At 44.4% G+C, this 20,266-nt stretch overlaps 1 protein-coding gene across 2 annotated transcripts in view; it reads left to right on the top strand.

Annotated features, from left to right (window-relative positions):
• SLC12A4 (solute carrier family 12 member 4) overlaps positions 1 to 19,570 on the top strand; it is a 104,968-nt gene extending 85,398 nt beyond the window's left edge. For both annotated transcript variants that reach the window (XM_083164792.1, XM_083164793.1), the window contains 5 exons: positions 8,292 to 8,423; positions 9,979 to 10,086; positions 12,639 to 12,823; positions 18,147 to 18,280; positions 19,123 to 19,570. In XM_083164792.1, coding sequence (XP_083020918.1) covers positions 8,292 to 8,423; positions 9,979 to 10,086; positions 12,639 to 12,823; positions 18,147 to 18,280; positions 19,123 to 19,214 — 651 coding nt within the window. In that variant the 3' untranslated portion in view covers positions 19,215 to 19,570. The remainder of the gene's footprint in view (positions 1 to 8,291; positions 8,424 to 9,978; positions 10,087 to 12,638; positions 12,824 to 18,146; positions 18,281 to 19,122) is intronic.
• The last annotated feature ends 696 nt before the right edge of the window (positions 19,571 to 20,266 follow it).

Here is a 20,266-nt window from a genome sequence, read left to right on the forward strand (position 1 = left end):
TGAGCCAATCATTGCAGTGGCCTGCTGGGACCCAATCATTGTGCAGTGGCGCCCAGCAGCCAATCACTGCAAGTTTTACAGGTCGCTACACACCCTGCATTTTGAGAGCAGGTTTCACTCAGTCGTCTCCCCCCCACTCAGTCCCCTTTGGCCGCCCCCCCCCCCCCCCGCCATGTATGTCCATTCGGCTGCTGAGAGCGGGGGGACAGGACGCAATGTGGCTGTAATAGCGGAGTAAGTGAGCGGGCTGTCAGCGCAGTGGTAGGGGACTGGATGCGGCTGGAAGAGCTGACACGCTGCTCAACTCAGAGCTACGCAGACGGCTGCTCACCTAATCTGCTGAGCGGCATGTTAGCTTTTCCAGCCCCCTGGGCTTCGAGCATAAAATACCTTCCCCCACCCCCCCATGTATGTGCTATAATATATACTGGGCATTGCAGTGTGTGCTATAATGGTGTGTGGTATAATGTGTACTGGGCATAATGGTGTGTGGTATAATGTGTACTAGGCATTACAGTGTGTTTTGCAATGTAAATTGGTGCTATTATGTGGCCACACCCCCCCCCCCCCCACTCCCCACAAAAAATGCCCTAAAATTTCTGGCGCACGTCTTTGGCGCACACTGTCCCTGTTTTCAGAGTTCTATCTTTTCTAGTGTATATGTATCTTTATGTAAGTGGGCCAATTAATATAATATAATTTGTCTGTAAAATACCAGAACCTACCAAATCAGCAATGGATATCTATACCAGGTTGAACTAGATGGACGCAAGTCTTTTTTCAGCCTTACCTACTATGAAATTGATACTTCCCCCTGACATGGGGAGAGGAGGCTTTATTCCGTTGGGACCCACAAAAGGTCAGGTAGAATCCCAATTTCTCTAAGTGAGGGGTGCCAGAGACCCACTATTTTTGGGGTTTTTCAAGATTAATGCTAATGGAGACACAATGAAATATGAAATACATGGTTACAAGCTAATGCTGGCAGGAAGCCCAGAAAGAGAAAATAGAACTCCATACCCCTTTTACGCCAGATGTTGGACCCAGGATATTGCCGCTCCAGTCCGGGGCGTGGTGTAAATGGGCTGAAAAAAAAAATAACGCGGGTACTGTTCCCCGGGAATCTGACCCGGCAAATGTTCAGGGTCGGACACGGGGCTTATCCGGGGCCCGGTGGTGTAAATGGTTATTTGGTGGGGAGAAGGCTGCAAAGAGCTGATTGGTGCTTCTGCGGCTCTGGCAGATGATGTCCTCTGCCGGAGACCCGCACATGGAGCAGCGCAGCAGAAGCAGCGTTACCAGGCTGTTTGCAGCCTGTACCCTACACTACAGCAACAGTCTGTGCTGGAAGCACTCTCCCCAGTGAGTTTACAGCCTCATCTGCCGCAACATACGCTGGCTGTCACACAGTGTGTCCCACAGCATCACCCTCAGCCTGACTACAGCTGCAATCCTGGGAGCAGACCCCACCCCCTCCCTTTTCCCTTTCTTGTGACCTCATCTCAAACCGCCCAAAAGGTCAGTTTTTAATGACACCAGCAAGGAAAGACAGGGCTGATCCATTTTCAGTGTAAAAAGGCATTACACGCGAATAACCCGTATTGAAGTGCAGTGTAAATGGGGTCTGAGGCAGGGCATGCCCTGGCAATTTCCGTGTTCAATTTCCGGGGTCCTACCCGGCATTCTGGTGTAAAAGTGGTGTAAGCCGATTCTGATGACAGCTTGATGTCCCCTCAGTCCTGATGCACATTTCCATGCACATCGGAGCTGAGTCAGTGGTCAGACCTGCCGGCTGTCCGACCACCCAACCTCAAACCTCCCTCCATCACAAATTGTTGTGGATCGCATGCGTCCCTGCTGCTCGCAGGGTATAGTACACTGCTGCTAGACATCGCAGCAGTGTGTGGCCACCTTCAGATTAACTTGTAACAATATTTATTAAGGTTATTAAAAATCCCACTGGGTGATACCTAATAACTATTGGCAGAGTGTCTATAAGTACGTGCAAGGTGGTTGTTAGACGACACACTCCGAAGATATAACCAACTGGAGGATTTATTCAAGTGGCAGGCTTGTAGATTACAACAGTACTTTTGCAGTTAACTTCAGGCAGTAATACAACTGGTACATTGAGGATCACAGTGTCTGATTGTTACTTAGCTGTAGCGTTTGGCTTGTGCAGGGTTAATGGCTATCAACTGGTTTACGCTGGCGGTATCTCTCCCAGTCGTCGCTGCTGCCAATGATGATGGATCTCCCTGTGCAAAGGTCACGCTTGTAACGGGATTACAGCGGGGCTTGCTCTTACGCGCTCCGGTGCACGTGGAGCTACAAACAGCATGGATGGAGTCACACACGTTCTGAGGCACACACTACGCGGGGACTTCCTAACAGGAAAGGGAACGCTGCCAGCAGGGTCAGGGGTCTCTGCCCTGCTATACGCTGAAGCGAGCTGTCACTCAGGGTGACGCCTAGCTACGTTGCTGCAAGGGGACAAGGCAGACTGTGAGCCTTACACTAGACAGTGTATGGAGACAGGCGCTGAGCGCTACAATCTAACACTCCCCCTCGCTCAAGGCTGTCTTCGGCTACATAAAAGAACTTAATACAATGCTTTGTCCTTTTGTAATACCTGTAACCGAAAATATGGTTAGAGAGAAAAGACATTCAGAACATCAAAACTTCAAATCAACATTTTGAACTTAGACAAGTCCACAGTCCTTCACGAACTTAATAAGCAAGTTTGACGACAGTCCTTTAGTGAGCATGTCAGCAACATTCTGTTCACTTGCAATGTATTAAACATCGATGGACTTGTTTTCCACTAGTTCTCTGATGAAGTGGTGTCTTATCGCGATGTGTTTTGACCTTCCATGATGCTTGGTGGTACAGGAAAGATCTATTGCTCCCCTGTTGTCACATGCGATACTGATAGTCTCTTCTTCATAAAGTAGACCTAACTCACACAAAGTCTCTTTGATCCAGAGTGCTTCCTTTGATGTCTCTGTAAGAGCCATGTATTCGGCCTCAGTTGTTGAGAGAGCAACGGTTGGTTGTTTTCTACTCGCCCAACTAACTGCAGCTCCGGCCAGTGTGAACAGGTAACCGGTGTGGGAACGACGATCATCTTCATCTGCTCCCCAGTCGGCATCGCAGAAGACTTTCAAATTTGAATTGCTTGTCTTGGCGAATTTTAATTTCAAGGAACTTGTACCTTTTAGGTATCTCAGGATCCTCTTCACTGCGATCCAGTGTTGTCTTCCAGGATTTATTGCAAATTGGCTCACCCGACTGACTGCATGAGTGATGTCTGGACGGGTTCCAATACTTGCATACATAAGACATCCAACCACGCTCTTGTAAGGAACATCTTGCATTTCCTCTGCTTCTTCTGGTGTGGTTGGTGACATACCTTTTGTAATCTTGATGCTTTTGTCAATTGGTGTATTTACTGACTTGGAGTCTGCCATTCCATACTTCAAGATTGTTGCCTCGATGTACATTTGTTGGTCGACTGTGACTGTTCCCTTTTGCAAGTTTTGAACAATTCTCATTCCCAACAGATGATTGGCTGGACCTAAGTCTTTCAACTTGAATCTCTGCTTTAGTTGATCTCTCACACTTGTAATGTGATCTTCGTGACCTGCTATAAGTATATCATCCACATAGACTGCTATGATGAACAACTTTTCTCCCAGAGTTTTGTGATAAAGGCAGTGGTCAGTCTCTGATCTAATAAAATTCATTTCAAGTAGTACTGTGTCCAATTTTATGTACCAGCAACGACCACTCTGCTTCAGGCCGTATATGGATTTCTTCAGAAGACACACCTTTTCTGTCTGAAGTTCATCCTCATTATAATGATCTGGCGATTCCATATAGATCTCTTCAAGTAGTTCTCCATTTAGGAACGCTGAGTCGAAGTCTAGTTGGTATAGCAGTAAGTCTTGTAAGGTGGCGACTGCAATTACTAACCTGAGAGTGTTATACCTCGCAACAGGTGAGTATATCTCCCCATAGTCAATTCCGGATCTCTGTGTGTATCCCTTAGCAACAAGACGGGCTTTGTAACGGACAACTTCTCCGTCTGAATTTAACTTCTTGCAGAAGACCCACTTGTTCTTGACTGTCTTGCGATTGCTTGGCCTATCTACTATGGTCCAAGTATCGTTCTCTCTCAGTGCTGATAGCTCTGTGTCTATTGCAGATTTCCATTTCTCCCAATCACTGCACGCTTTCGCTTCTTGAATACTCTGAGGTTCACTGAAAACAATATTCGCATATTCTTCCTCATATCTTCTGGCTGGTATGTCCTTGTTTCTACTTATAGAAGCTCTGTTCGTTGGTTTGCTTCCTTCTTCAGTATTTTCTGTTTCAGGTATGCTTTCTATTTCACACACCTCTACTAGTGCTTGCTTTTCTTGTTCTTTTGCTTTTGTGGGTGATGCTGTTTCTTGAAATATCACATCTCTTGATTTCAGAAGACGTCTGTTCTCTGCATCCCAGAGTCTGTATCCTTTGCTCTCCTCACAATAGCCTAGCAATATGCACTGTCTTGATTTTGGGTCAAGTTTCTTCCTTTTCTCCTTTAGTATATGCGCATAAGCTCTACTCCCAAAGACACGGAGATGACTGATGTCTGGCTTCTTCCCAGACCAGGCCTCTAAGGGGGTTTTCCCTTTCACAGCCACTGTAGGTGTTCTGTTTTTCAGGTATACTGCAGTAGATACAGCTTCTGCCCAAAAACTTTTCTCTAGGCCAGCATCACTCACCATCGCTCGTGCTCTTTCAACGATTGTTCTGTTCGCCCTTTCACTTACGCCATTCTGTTCAGGCGTATAGGCCATCGTCAGCTGATGCTTTATGCCATGCCTTTTTAGGAAGTCGGTTACTTCTCCATTTTCGTACTCTCCCCCATTGTCGGATCTCAGGACCTTTAGCTTTAGGCCCGTCTGAGTCTCCACTAGGTTCTTGTACTCCACAATTTTCTTGATCACCTCACTTTTCTTCCTTATGAAGTATACGTGTGTCATTCTTGTGGCATCATCGATGAGAGTCATGAAGTATTTGTAACCACTGGTTGACTCCTCTTCCATTGGTCCGCACACATCTGTGTGCACCAGAGCTAACTGTGTTTCTGCTCTGCTCGCTGACTTGGGAAATGGGTTTGCGGGTCTGCTTGCCTTTTATGCAACTCTCGCACACAGGTCTTCCGGTGTCTTTCACTGTGATTCCTGTTGCCATCCCATCAGCTAGTTTCTGGACATTATCATATCCTAAGTGTCCCAAACGTCTGTGCCAGAGTTCCATCGACTCATTTTCAGCAGAGGCTGCCAAAGCTCCACATTCATCTGTGTCTAGGACGTATAGTTGGTTGCATCGGGTTGCTGAAGCAATTACAGTCCCTCTTTCATTATGCACCATACACCTGCCCTTTGCAAACTGGACTCTGTAGCCTTTTGCCTCGAGTACGCTGATAGCAATGAGGTTACTTCCCAATTCTGGTACATACAGGACGTCTTGAATATCTGTGACTACTGTCCGTCCCTCAATTCTTAGTCTCACTGTGATTGTCCCAACATTTGATGCAGTAAGGACCTTTTCACCAATCCCGGTAACTGTTGTGGGTGTACACTGTGTTAAAGAATTGAACCACTCCTTGTTGCAGCTGAAGTGTCTAGAGGCTCCCGAGTCCATGTACCAGAGATCCCTCCTTGGCTTGTCTGTTACATTCAGTGCTGACTCGTTCTTCTTGTCATGCCGCTTGTGCATGCCACTAGTGTTCTTCATCCTGCATTCTGAAGCCTTGTGCCCTACTTTGTGGCACACATAACATTTGAACGTGCATTTCTTGGGTTTCGCACCCTTTGCTACTAAGGCAGAACCCTCAGCTATGGCATCCTTGTGGATTCTCTCTTGGAACTGTAGTAGCTTGGCTCTCACAACTTCAGTTGTAAGCTTGGTTTCATTTGACTCTAGTGCGACAACCAGAAAGTCAAATTCTTCTGTCAAGTTCTGCAGCATTACCATCGCCACTTCTTCCTCATCCACTTTTGCTCCTACACATGCCAATTGCTGAGCTATCGATAGTATCTTATCAATATAATCGTTCATGTCCTTGCATGCATTCAGCTTTGTTCCATACAGTGTGCGTCTCAGACTTATCCTTCTCATTAAGCCTTTATTCTCATAAGCACCTTGTAGAGTTGTCCACATGTCCTTAGCGGACTCCTTCCCACAGATAGTAGAATAAACATGCTGCTCCACAGCCAGGCCTATTGTGCCAATGGCCTTGTCTACCTCTTCTGGGTTTGGACTATCTCGTGGGGCTATTGTGACTTTCCATAGCTTCTCCCTCTTAAGCTGCATTTCCATAGCGAACTTCCATGTAGTATAATTCTCTGAGCCTTTGAGCTTTGGAAAGTTCATGCTTTGCCCTGTACTGTGCATTCTCGTTAACTCTTCCACAAATGGCAATTCAGAAATAATTCCTTTGTGTTCTTTTATGTACTGCGCTAGCACTTTATCTTTAGGGGGTTAATCTTCGCGCACGTGACGTGCTGGGCCCATAACCTATTGGCAGAGTGTCTATAAGTACGTGCAAGGTGGTTGTTAGACGACACACTCCGAAGATATAACCAACTGGAGGATTTATTCAAGTGGCAGGCTTGTAGATTACAACAGTACTTTTGCAGTTAACTTCAGGCAGTAATACAACTGGTACATTGAGGATCACAGTGTCTGATTGTTACTTAGCTGTAGCGTTTGGCTTGTGCAGGGTTAATGGCTATCAACTGGTTTACGCTGGCGGTATCTCTCCCAGTCGTCGCTGCTGCCAATGATGATGGATCTCCCTGTGCAAAGGTCACGCTTGTAACGGGATTACAGCGGGGCTTGCTCTTACGCGCTCCGGTGCACGTGGAGCTACAAACAGCATGGATGGAGTCACACACGTTCTGAGGCACACACTACGCGGGGACTTCCTAACAGGAAAGGGAACGCTGCCAGCAGGGTCAGGGGTCTCTGCCCTGCTATACGCTGAAGCGAGCTGTCACTCAGGGTGACGCCTAGCTACGTTGCTGCAAGGGGACAAGGCAGACTGTGAGCCTTACACTAGACAGTGTATGGAGACAGGCGCTGAGCGCTACAATCTAACAATAATAACAGGAAGCATTTAAACAAGGAAAAGAAGCCGTGGGTTATCTTTAAAATATACAAGGTATTTACTCAACACAAACAGTGAAGGTGAACACAGTCAGAAGATATGAAACTAATAAGCGACTATAAGCAAACAATTATTGTATAAGAATGTATGAGAGGTATTGCTCTGTAATAGAAATCTAGAGCAATAAAGTGTATTTTGCCTTAAAGAGACACACCAAAGAAATTAGATATAGAGACTTCATTATTACATGAACAGTAATACAATAAGAATACAATGTTACAAGTAAGTAAGTAAGTATTGTCAAGGAGCCTAGAAAGAGAAAATATATCTCAGAATCACTTGTAACAATACTATTGCAGGTTGCTATTATTTGCATTAGGCAAAAGAACCCATTGCAATATAACAATATACAAGTTTACGGTCCAAAAAGTCTAGAGCACCGCAAAGGAGATCTTACTGTATATTTAGGAATATGAAAATAAAATTGGTAAGGAAATTAAGAAGTCCGCCCAGTTTTCTAGGAACTCAGATCCCTCCCTCCTCCACCAATCTTTGAGCCACATGTTAACCTCCGTAATCTCCCTCTGTCTCCCTGGGCTAGTGCGTGGCACAGACAATATTTCTGAGATTATTACCTTAGATTTCCTCGTTTATTGTTTAGATCCCTAAAGTCTTTTTTGAGAATTTCCCATCTACCACTGACTTTGTCATTGGCGCCAACATGCACCAAGACTGCTGGGTCTTCCCCAGCCCCTCCCAATAATCCGTCCACCCGGTCCGTGATATGGTGCACCCAGGAGACAACATACTGTATCACGGTCCCGATAACAGATTGCCACCACTATCTGCCTTGGGCCCTTCCTCTCTGAATTACCCTCCCTGCTAGAGGGAGTATTCCTCTGGCTGCTAGAGGAACCCTTCTCTGCCAGCTCCCTGCTCCCAACCATAGCTTCCCTTTGGGGGTATCTACTAGGGTTTGGTAGCTCAGAGCTTTTAAATTGGTTATGATGGTCATAGTACTGTAAATATCAAGTAATTTATTACCTTCTGGTTTCTTACATATAGAGTGGTCATTTCAAAAATGTAGATGCAGATTATTATTTTTTTCGTATCTTGCTTTTGGCAGGTATGGAAAAAGTGCAGAATGAGGATTTTTACAGTAGCACAAATGGACGACAACAGCATCCAAATGAAGAAAGACCTTGCGACCTTCCTTTATCATCTAAGGATTGAAGCAGAAGTGGAAGTAGTAGAAATGGTAGAAGAATTAACAAGCAATAGCTATTTGACATGGATGTATAAGAGAGGCTGTATGTAATGGATGTATAAGAGAGGCTGTATCTAATGGATGTATAAGAGAGGCTGTATCTAATGGATGTATAAGAGAGGCTGTATGTAATGGATGTATAAGAGAATTTGTCCTCCATACATTCTATAACCCCTTGATGAAGGTTCCCATGTTTAGAGACAGGCACATCTCTAAGTAAATAAGGAGAGTTGGAATACCAGGCTTTTAATCTTGCTGTGTTATGTCGGCGGCGGCTCCTACCTAATTGTAGGAGGAGGGCTGCTGCTGTCCTCAATGCCAGCACCCCCACCACCGCTGCTGCTTCCCAGCCGGTTCCAACTTTAGTCCCAGCACCTGTACAATGCAGGTGCAAGGCATCGGGACTGGTGCAAGTGTAGTATTGGCCTCGGTAAAGCGCATGTGCGTACCCCAAGTACTTGGGCTTGTTTGGCTGCAGCCTATAGAAGCCAAAGAGGCAGGCCCGGAGGGAGGCAACTATTTTTATAAACTCACTATTTGTAGGGATAATATTGCAGCCCACCAAGGCCTACTATTTTTTAAACGAAGAAAACCTTAAAATGTGTGAACCCAGCATGTAGAGATAGGATCTGCAGACCCAATGTGTGAAATTTTTTTATTTGTGTGTACCATTTAGATCATTCAATTATCTAATGTATATTTAACTAAAAAATATGGTCTATTTCACAATTATTGTGATGTGTTTTTCCAGAATCCACAATCCAGTTGTGTAATTCAATTAATCTCTGTTATTTTAATTGTAAAATGTACCTGTTTTCATGTGAATTTTCGCAATCATGCATAAATCGCACTTATTGCAGATTTTGTTTTTCCTTCCTTCGGGCAGTTGAAACGAAATTCATAATAATGCTAATTGAAGTTTCCCTCTAGTTAGGCACATTACTGGAAACTTTTCAGACAATGGTGCCCCATGTCTCTGCAGTTCAGTATAGGGAGATAATATACACTGTGCACTCACCCCCATATATTAGCCGATTTGTAATTTTTTCCATAGAGTTTAGTTAAATTGGTTGTTAATTACAGGACAATTAGCTGCTAGTGAGACACATTGTTTGAAAGCGGTTCACCCTTCTTCCAAACAGGTTTTCCGTTCATTATATGTGCCAGTATTATAATTGGGGTGGTAGGCTGCATAGTGTACTCCGGTACAGTGTACATGTTATGATAAATAATTAATGGACACTATTATGCAATTCGTCTTTTAAAAATAAAACACATTGGGGCAGATGTATTAAGCCTTAACAAGAGATAAATGCAAGGTTGATAAAGAGAGATAAACGTCCAGCCAATCAGCTCCTTACTGACTTTTTTCAAACACAGCCTGTAACATGACAGTTAGCAGGTGATTGGCTGGACGTTTATCTCTCCTTATTATCTCTCCTTATCACCCTTGAATTTATCTCTTGTTAAGGCTTAATACATCTGCCCCATTATAACTAAAGCATACATGTTGTACATTAATTTATGATCCTTTTCAAATTTGCAGCACAATAGTGACATCTCTGCGTATACGTATGAGAGAACGCTAATGATGGAGCAGCGCTCTCAGATGCTGAGGCAGATGCGTCTAACCAAGACTGAAAGAGACCGTGAGGTATGTTTCTCATCTATGGGTAGATTTCCATATGGTGCAATTTGTCAAATCTACCTACAGTATCATCAGCAGCTTTGACCAATGGCTTTAAAATGGTAATAGGAAGAGATTTATAAAACATAATTTTCAAAGTTGCTGGTTATCAGCAATATTGATATATTACGCCTTAGTAAATATACTCCTTAGTATTGTTATTTTTTGTAGTTCATTTATTGGTATTATTAGTAACTACAGTTATGTTATCCATCCAGTGTCTCATACACAGGGCCATATTATAGGAGGGACGACAAGGGTAGTTACCCCAGGGTCCTCCACACAGTTACGACTCTAATGTACTTGTCTACTTGCTCAGTTGTGCACCGGGGCCCCCCACTTTTCTTTCTAATCTGGTTAGAGCCTGTTTGTGCTGTACTCTGAAGGGAGTAGATTCAAGCAGTGTAGAGACGAGTCATGGAAAATCACTGTAGATTGGATAGCTTAAAGTCACAGCAGCACTGATACAATACTCTCTGGTGCACAGATTATCAATCTACTGATTGCAGAGAAGAATTCCAACAATATTTACAAACAGGTATCACTGGAGAAATCTACAAACAAGTTCAGTACTGTGACTTCTTTATCTGGCAGTGTGCTATTGAAAGGAAAGGGAGCTGCAGATCACAGACTGGCCTTCAGGGTCGGATGATAAAATTCAACATGGTGGTACCCATGCATGTTCCAAAATATAAGTAGAACTAGAAAACTTGATCTGCGGGACAATCAAGTGAAAAATAACTTTGTGCTTAAAATCAGTTTCCTGACCGAACATAACTAATATGAGAGGAGAGGTCCAGTCAGGTGTAGAAAGGAGGACAAGAGGTAGAGATAATATTTCCAAACCAGCAGACACCCTTTGCATATCGCAGATTGACCAGCAGCACATACTGTAAGCACCTACCGTATGTGTGCTCCATGACAATCTACTAATTTAGCTGCTCATGGCCCGTTTCAGTGGTATAGCCGGGCACCTCAGCTGTAGCGGTGGCAGAAGGAGCCAGTTCTATGGGGCACTACTTTTCTGCCCCACTTCATGCTACCTATGCAATATACATGGGGTACATTGATCTGCAGTAGTTGTAGCAAGATGACTAGTCTTGTAGGAGTCACAAAATCCAACGCATGACATCCCCACACTATAACACTCTCTCCCAGGGTTGTGTTTATCCTTCTGTTCAGTTCTATTCACTTTCGTAGGACCAGCTATGAGATATGGTTCCCCTCAGTGATTTGTAGGGGGTTGATATTGGCAGGGCTGGTGCTAGTGTTCAGAGCTTCCCTGCAAACTATAATTTTAGCCCCTCTCATACTTTCCAAAGAGAAAGCACATGCCTAAGGCAGTCCATGAAAAAAAGGGTGTTTAATGCCCGTAGTCAGGGCCGGACTGGACATCTGGCACTTCTTCCAAATATCAGAAGGGCCGATGGCTTCGTGGGAAGAGTTTGTGGGCTGAGCAGGCTGAGGGAAATCACTGTGCATGCACGCATACAGAAGTGGTGGGGGCGTGGCTAGCGGTGGCCGAGTTGCACTTCCTGCTGCTGTCACATCACAGAGCAGCAAGCAGGACACTGACACACCCGGCCTCCCCTCCGTACATGCAGAATCTGCACCTCCAACTCCATCTCTGTCTGCCTGTGGTGAGCAGCGCTGCCTCTGTCCTTCTCCCCACCACATTGGCGGGTGAGTGCTCTGGGGGAGTGGGGGGGGTCCTATTTACTACTGGAGGGAGTGGGGCCTGGGCTCTGTATTTATTATTGGGGGAGTGGGGTCTGGCTGTAGGGGCGCAGAAATTTTAATTAGAGGACAGGGGGCTATTAATAGTAATAATAGTGGAGAAGCTTTTATGTGGGCAATGTTTAAGGTGCACTACTTGTGGGAATTATGTGTAAGAGACATTACTGGGTGCACAATATGGGCATTACTTGTGTGTCATAATATGTAATGGACAATACAGTGTGCGGCATTGTGTAATGGGCATAACGGTGTGTTCCATAATGTGTAACACCACAGTTTTGTGATGCCACGCCTCCTTTTTTGATGCCACGCCCCCTTTTCGCTGCACGGCTTAGCCGCACAAGGGTCCCGCATACTACATGTGGGCCTGTGAGCTCAAAATGCCAGGGCCGATTTCTGGTCCCAGTCCGGCCCTGCCCGTAGTAGTGCCTCTTATGTACTTAATGTGCTCAGTGGCAGCAATGCCGAAACTAGATATTTTGGTGCCCTGTACCAGAATGGGAATTGGTGTCTATTCATTATGATGAACGAAAATGTTCACAAATTCTCTTGGCACCCAAAGGGTTAAAAGACTCATGTGACTCCTATATAAATACATGGCACTGTATTACTTCCAATATTGCCCATGTTCATGTCTGATCTATCGTCTACAGTATCGCTGAGTTGTACAATTTGAAAGGCCTTTTTCTAGTTCTGTTTCTTGTATCTTGTATTAAACATGAAGAATAATGTTCATGGTGCGTCAAATATAACTTTTTTTTTTTTTTCATTTTCAATCTCAGGCCCAATTTGTGAAGGATAGACATTCTATTGTTCGTTTGGACAGCTTGTACTCTGATGAAGAGGAGGAGACCGAGATAGAAGCAGAGAAAGTTCACATGACCTGGTCTAAGGACAAGTACAATGCTGAGAGGAGGGTGAAAAATAATGCACCAGAGCACTTCAGGGAACTTACTAACCTTAAACCGTAAGTTTGTAAGGTTACAGTAGAGACTACCACAATTTCGCACATTTAAAAAATACAGTATACTTACACTACAAGGGTGTTCTTTATTTTTTGGGAGAATGTTACTGAGAAAATAAAGGAAAAATACAGTTTTGCAGTCAGTACTTCAAGAAATATATAGAAATCACTGTTTGGGTGATATGTTTTTTGGTTGAACCTTATCGTTTCATTAATGCACTGTATAGAGCTGAGAATATGCTTATTGGAAGATGGTTACAAATTTCTACTGAATCTGCAACGCGCGTCCCAGTTACCGGGCCGCGGGGGATGAGAACCCTGCCGGTCTCCACTTCAGGGAGATGGGCAGGGTTGGGGGGGGGGGGGGGGGTGTTGCGGGGAGGTGGGGTGAGACGCGGAGACCGTCGGGGAGCTCTGTTTGAAGGGGATGCGCGAGTATAAATTATACATGAATTAGACCTAAAACAGACAACATATAACATACATAGCTGGCATATAGCTGCTAGTGAGAGGCTGGAATTGCCTCAAATTATTAGGCACAAACTTTCAAAGTGTTCAAGGCGGTGATCCTTCTAGTTACCAGTCCCACATGTAAGATGTATTCTCTCCGGTGGCTGTATGTTATTGTATTATTCTGGGTCTTTTTCTCCAATAAGGCAATGTCCAGGTGTATGTCCCTCTGTTACCAGACATGCGCTCCGGATGGTTGAAAGGGTTAAGTCTGTATCCACAAATGGATTTGCAAAAAACACCAATTTACTGTGAACTCAGCGGTAGTGCAATAAGTGAGCGGAGACCGGACTGTATAGCTCCAAAACGCGTTTCTCTGCCTATTATGCTTAGCGCCTACAATTTGAGCCAAATGCCACACATATAACATAACACTTATAGATACACGTACCACAACACACAATTTAATACTCTATCATAACAGTCTGAATATATATTCATATTTGGTATAATTTAGGAGAAATTGAAAGCCGCAGGCAGGAGGTTAGGGAGGCTGATCTCACTGACAAGGTGCCAAGCTGGCAGTGGCCTTGACAGGAAGGTGCAATGAGTGTGACTTTGTACAAAGGGTTAAGGTACAGGAAGGAAGGTAGAAGCGGGTAGAACAAACAGTGAATGTATCCAGCTGGTGCCCCGGGAGCTTTCCTGCGGAACTGGTGTTTGTTGCACACAAAACCCATTAGGACAGTAACGTGGTGATGGAATGTACACCACGGTGACTGACCCAGAGCTTGCCCTGGTCTGGAATGTCCGATTATGCCCAGATAACAGTAAGCCGGTGCCATGCATTGTCTGCTTAGGTACACCAGTGTTTGTATTTCCTACAGGTCTCTGCCCATAGTAGGGCCCTTGCAGTAGGTTGCTGTGTACATACTGTAACATAGCAGGTCCCCTGCCTGTGTCCAATGGAAAACACACAGCCTTGCAGTGGTGGATGACACCCGGGTTCCAGAGGTTGGTGCTCTGACCACCGTCACTACAGAACAAGTAGGGGATGAGGTGGTAAGAGAAGACCTAGTTGACCGGGTAGATTTCCAAAGTCATAGGTGATTAGAGTAGGATTGGAGGGCAGGTATGACAGTCAGATGCCAGGGAGAAATGACAGAGGTGCAGGGTCTGGGGTATAATGTGGGAGGAGACAGTGGTAAGGCCCAGTGGAGTTCGATGTGACCAGAGGCTGTCCCAAGGGCACAGCCCCCAGACAGATACCTAAATGCTGTAATAGCCTAGGGATGAGCTGTAACTGACTTTAGGGCCTAATTTTAGCCCTGATCACAGTGGGGCGATTTAACACATAGCCGCTGCTCAGACAGAGTAGAAACCCAACTGGCGCATGTCTGCCAATGGCTTGGGAAATCATAAATCACTATGCAGTCTGTGCGTAACTAAGAACCTACTCGGCCAATGAGATAGAAACAGGCTGATTTGGGGCCGCGGATGACATCACAGACCCTCCCTGAAATCACCTGGGTTCACCTTCATTTTTCCTTCACTCCCAGAAAACGGCAGATGACGCCCACAAACGGTGGCTTCCTGTCAATAGACTTGTGAATCGCTTGCAGTCAGCAAAGATGCTGGATTTTTCCATTGATTGACTTCACACATGCGGGCTGCGATATGTATGCATGGGCAGTCATTTGATAATCGGCCACCATGCGAAATCGCAGGGCTGCGATCAGGTCTGAATAACCCCCTTACTTCTGCAGTGACCTCCCTTACGGGAAGGGTCTTCCCAAGATTGTGGCATTTGCACCTTTTTGATTTGCCATTCCAGTCATTAAATTGATATGGGCTGAATAATGCACCACAGCCCTGGACAACCTGGGTTAGGGGGTGACTTAGGTTTAAGCTGCGGGAGAGGGGGGTTAGGTCTCAGAGAGGGAGTGTTGGGAACCTAGAAGAAGGTCTTCAGTTTGGCTGTGGGACAGGGAGGTTAGTTTTAGGCGGAATTGTACGGGAGTTAGGGTTAGGCACTACCGTGGAGGATTAGAGTTAGGCTGCAGAGGGGGATGGTTAGGGTCAGGCTGTGGTTAGGGATGCGTGGGGGGGTAAGGATCAGTGGATCATACCTCATTGAAGTAGGGGGACTGTCGCTGTTGCTGTCCACACTGCCAGCAATCGCTGCCACTTACCGCCGCTGCTCACTACAGCCTTCATTCATGGTTCCAGCACCTGTACAGTGCAGATGACAAAACTGCTGGGACCGGTGCATGTGCAGTATCAGCGACGGTACTGTGCATGCTCATACCCCCAGCTTCTATGGACTGCATAGGTTGCAGCCCTAAGAAGTCAAATTGAGTTGCATGGCAAAGTAGGGAGTGGCTTCCTACAGGAAGCCAGCTCTCTGCCTATAGTAGCCCAGTGGGACTGCTTTACTGTGGGTGACTGGCAGTTTGTACTTCCAATAGGAAGTCACTGCCACTCACTGGGCCTTATTTTGGTTCATTCTTTCTGACAAAATCCTTTTTAGATGGACAAAACCATGTGCACTGCAGGGGGGCAGATGTAACATGTGCAGAGAGAATTAGATTTGGGTGAGTAATTTTGTTTCTGTGCAGGGAAAATACTGACTGCTTTATTTTTACACTGCAAAATAGATCTCACTTTGAAGTAAAACCCCACCCAAAGCTAATTCTCTCTGCACAAGTAACACCTGCCCCACCTGCAGTGCACATGGTTTTGCCCATCTAAGAAGGATTTTGTCAGAAAGAATGAACCAAAATAAGGCCCACTGTGAAGACAGAGCAGTCTCACGGACTGCATCTGGTTTGACTTAAGCTGAGCACAGTGGCGGACTTTACCTGGGGGGGCTGCAGTACTGCAACCCATAGTTGAAACCGCCACTGGTAAGAATACTTATCTGACCCCTGTCAGATTCACTCCATCAGGATGCAGGCCTTGGTATTCTGAACGGTGGCGTTCCCAACCACTGGTTATCCATATGTGTCCCTTTTAAACTAGTAATATACAATTGCTCAAAGTGTTTTGTCAAAAAAAAATTTAAAGCTATTAATTTGTGTCAAAATGTTGTCAATGTTGAATCCTTGGTTATGTTCCTTATTTATTTTTTTCTATGATTTTTTTATGGTTTTCTTTTTTTTATTACTTTGTTTGTTACTACAAATTTGCTGCCAGAGAATGGAAAATTCTGTAAGTGTAATTTTATTTTTATTTTTAAATGTGTATAGTATGTGATTCTTTTAGCATTGGCCAAAATCCATCATAGGATATAAAAAACTCTTCAATGACAGACTACTAGTTTTTATTTGCCTTTGAGACTCTTTTACCGCAAGCCACTGCGCATGGAAACATGGGAATATGTAGGGCTACCGAGAGCTGGTGCTAAGTACCCAAACCAAGGGGCCCAATAGGGGGGCCACTTCCCACCCACTTACCTGTCAGCAGCAGTAGCCTCTTTCCCCAGCCCAGCACATGGGGCTGCAGTAGGGCCAGAGGGACTGCTGGGCTAGGGTAGGATGGTGGAGGCTCACAGGAGCCAATTACTCTTTCCTATTTTTACTAATGGTGCTTTGCCATTAGTGATAATTGCCCAGGCCGGACCTAAAGATTTATCTGTCTAACCTGTGTGGTGCGAACACAAATCTGGTAATGTATTGGAATAAATGAAAATCGATCATTTGTTTCCAAAAAGAAAACTGGCATTCAGAAAAATGGGTTACAGCCATTTGATCTAACAGATTTGTCCAAAAATTAGTTTTTGAACATTTGCAGCATATAGGGGCAAATTCTTGATTTACATTTGCTTTCATTCATCACCAGATTTTTGTTCCCACTAGACAGATTGGACAGATAAATCTTTAGATGTGTACCCAGCTTTACGGCCCTGACAGCATGTTCTTATTGGCAGGGCCGGTGCAAGGCTTCTCAGCAGCCAAGGCAAAACGTCAACCTATGATTTTTTTGATTTGCAGACTTGGTGGCGCGCCCTGGGCAGATGCCTAAAGCGGCCTAGTGGTAGAGCCGGCCCTGCCTATTGGTCCACTCGTGCCCTGTTCTGTCACTGACAGCTAGGCTACACATATCTCTATAGTATGATAATTTTAAGTAAATTCAAACTACTGTGAAGAACAGTACAAAACATGCACTGGTTCATGGCTTCCTTCGTTACATATAAGCCATGGACTTTAGTGGTGCAGTGCTCATTTGCTTAATTATTGTTTCATTAACCCAGTCCTCATGGTACATTTGCAGTCCAACCATTAAAGATCTTCCTGCTTCACCACGGTATGTAAATCAGATTGATTTAGGTAATAATTAAGCCACCTGAACTCATGCATGACTATTAGGTTTTGGAAATACTAAATTATCAGTTTTTGAACCAATCCTTATAAAGCTGGGCACAAACCTACAGATTTAAGCTGTCCAATCTGTCTGGTGGGATCACACATCTGGTAATGTATGGGAGAATATGAGAAACAAACAATTGCTCCCAAACACTGGAAAATTGGTCAAAGACGATCATTCGAATACATTTGTTATATCAGACAAATTGGTTAAATCCATTTGAAAACAACCATTGTCTGTTTATCAGTGTTTGAGAGCAAATGTTTGGTGTTCATATGCTCACATACATTACCAGATTTTTGTTCCCGTAAGATAGATTGGACAGATAAATCTTTAGATGTGTCCCCAGCTTTAGATCTAGGACTGGTAACCTAGTTGTAGTCAGTTATGGGGAAAGTTCATGGCAGAGATTAAACTGACAATTTGGATTTCTGTTCCATTTATACAGTATATGTTCTGTTATAAATGTGTTATCACAGCCAATGAATGACCTTGTTTGGTGTCTTCTCAGCAACCATTCTAATGTTCGGAGGATGCATACTGCAGTGAAGCTCAATGAGGTTATAGTGACCAGATCACATGATGCCAAATTAGTATTACTCAACATGCCAGGCCCCCCTAGAAACACAGATGGAGATGAAAATTGTATCCTTTTCAAAAAGCAAAAAGTCCTGAAATTTAACATCTTTAAATATGGAAAATATTTCTATAGATGTCTGTAACCACAGATGAGACAACAGTTCCATCTTCTAGTGTCTCAATGAATGATATTTTTTAATGTATATTATACTATTTTGTATTCCTACTGCTGAAAAATCTGGCATGGTTGAAAAACGTGGATTTGCAAATTACTTTGTTTTTGGCGGAATTGCTGGCTATCTCAACATTTTTTGGGGGCATGTCTCATCAATGCAGTTTTAACTAAAAAAAGTGAATTGCATTTGCGAAATATGACAAAAAATTGTCAGAAAACAGCCGCAATTGAAAACTAAAGTCTGTGTTTGTCCAGTAGTAAAAAAAAATGGGTTTGGTTAAATACCCCTTCGTCCGTAAAGTACTAGAATGAAGTCCAGGAACAGAGCATTTTCTCCCTCATGGAGAGGGTCAGGTTGGCAAGTATGGTGCAACATTTTCAATGAAACCAGCATTGTATCTGCAGCCTGCACAATGGGTTGTGGCAGGTGAAAAATATGACTGGACAGGAAATGTGTCGAAATTTATCATAAGGGTCCTAAGGCGAACTCAGGAGGAACATAAACCTCACATGGAGCAAAAGGATTTTGGGGAAGTTAAGTGATGTTGAGACAGCCGGGGCAAGCCGTGAAAGTGAAATGTGAAATGCCTCAATCTGCCGCTTTTTCTATAACAACCATATTAAATTCTGCCAACATGCACTAGTCAAGAATTCCTCATTTTCTCTTACTCTTGATTATATACTGCTGTTTTTTTAAAAACCCAATATTTACGAATCCTTAGCTTAACTTAAGATATGGAGTTCCTTGAAGTTTTGACGGAAGGTTTAGAAAGGGTTTTGCTGGTCCGAGGAGGAGGAAGAGAAGTAATCACCATCTATTCTTGATGCAGGATTTCCCTACAACGCCGTGCCTTTTAATCCCAAGCTTCTGAGCATAGTGCGGGAGTGTCCTTTGGGAGGTTGTGTGGTTTGGAAAGTGCGGAAGTGGGAGCCCAAAACATTTTTATACAAAATCACACAACCATGTTTGTTTACAGCCCCCGCCATTTCTAAATGTCTCCTTGTATCAGGAAGAGGAAATATGCAAACTCTAAATGTTTCCACTTACCCATTTATTGTATTTGCTGCCTTTTTAAATGCACTGTTAATGTTTTGTCACTGACAAACTTTTAGAAAAGTTTATGAATATATAAAAAGTATTATCTGCTACCAAAGTTGAATAAATTTGTTTATGGTATAAAATATAAAACCGTATGTTATCCTGTTTATATTTATTTATTGGTGTGTGTGTGTGCGCGCGTATGCTGGACGAGAGACTATCCCGGGGATGCCGACTTGCAAAAAAGCCTCTCCGGGAGAAGCCCGGAAAGGAATCTTTCATTACGAGTTTGGGGGGGGGGTTAACGGCTTAACGGTGACGTCATTAAGCCCCGCCCCCATTACGACAAATAGCCGAAATAACTGGCGGGGGTTAAAATGACACGATTGTGCCATTGTAGCTCCGCCCCCTCCTCTGAGACCCGCGGATTACGGCATTTAAATGCCGCGATCGGGGGGGCTCAGTGGGGGGGGCCCGATTATCGGGAGTCTCCCGCAAATTCCGGGAGGGTCGGCAACCCTGGACTATCCCACACTTCTCAGGGACCAGATGTGCCACCTGACCTTTGAGAGGCTCGCGGGCATTCTGGGAGAGTAGACGAGTATCAGATATGCTGTATGACACAGTATGACGTTTATTGTAGTTCTGTGAATGCAGTAACAAGCTCTCTCCTGTGTACAGCACAAATGTATAGTATTCTGTTGGTTAATGTGCAGGGGGTGCATTCAGCTGGATGCTCCCTTTTTTACCCGAGTGTTCGAAGATTCAGCATTGGCCTTACTCTGCATGGACATTGGCTGTCTGAGTAACCCTTGAGTTAATCAGGAAATCCGGGAAA

Source organism: Crinia signifera, chromosome 11 (assembly GCF_055691185.1).
Source record: "Crinia signifera chromosome 11, ASM5569118v1, whole genome shotgun sequence".
NCBI lineage: Eukaryota > Metazoa > Chordata > Amphibia > Anura > Myobatrachidae > Crinia > Crinia signifera.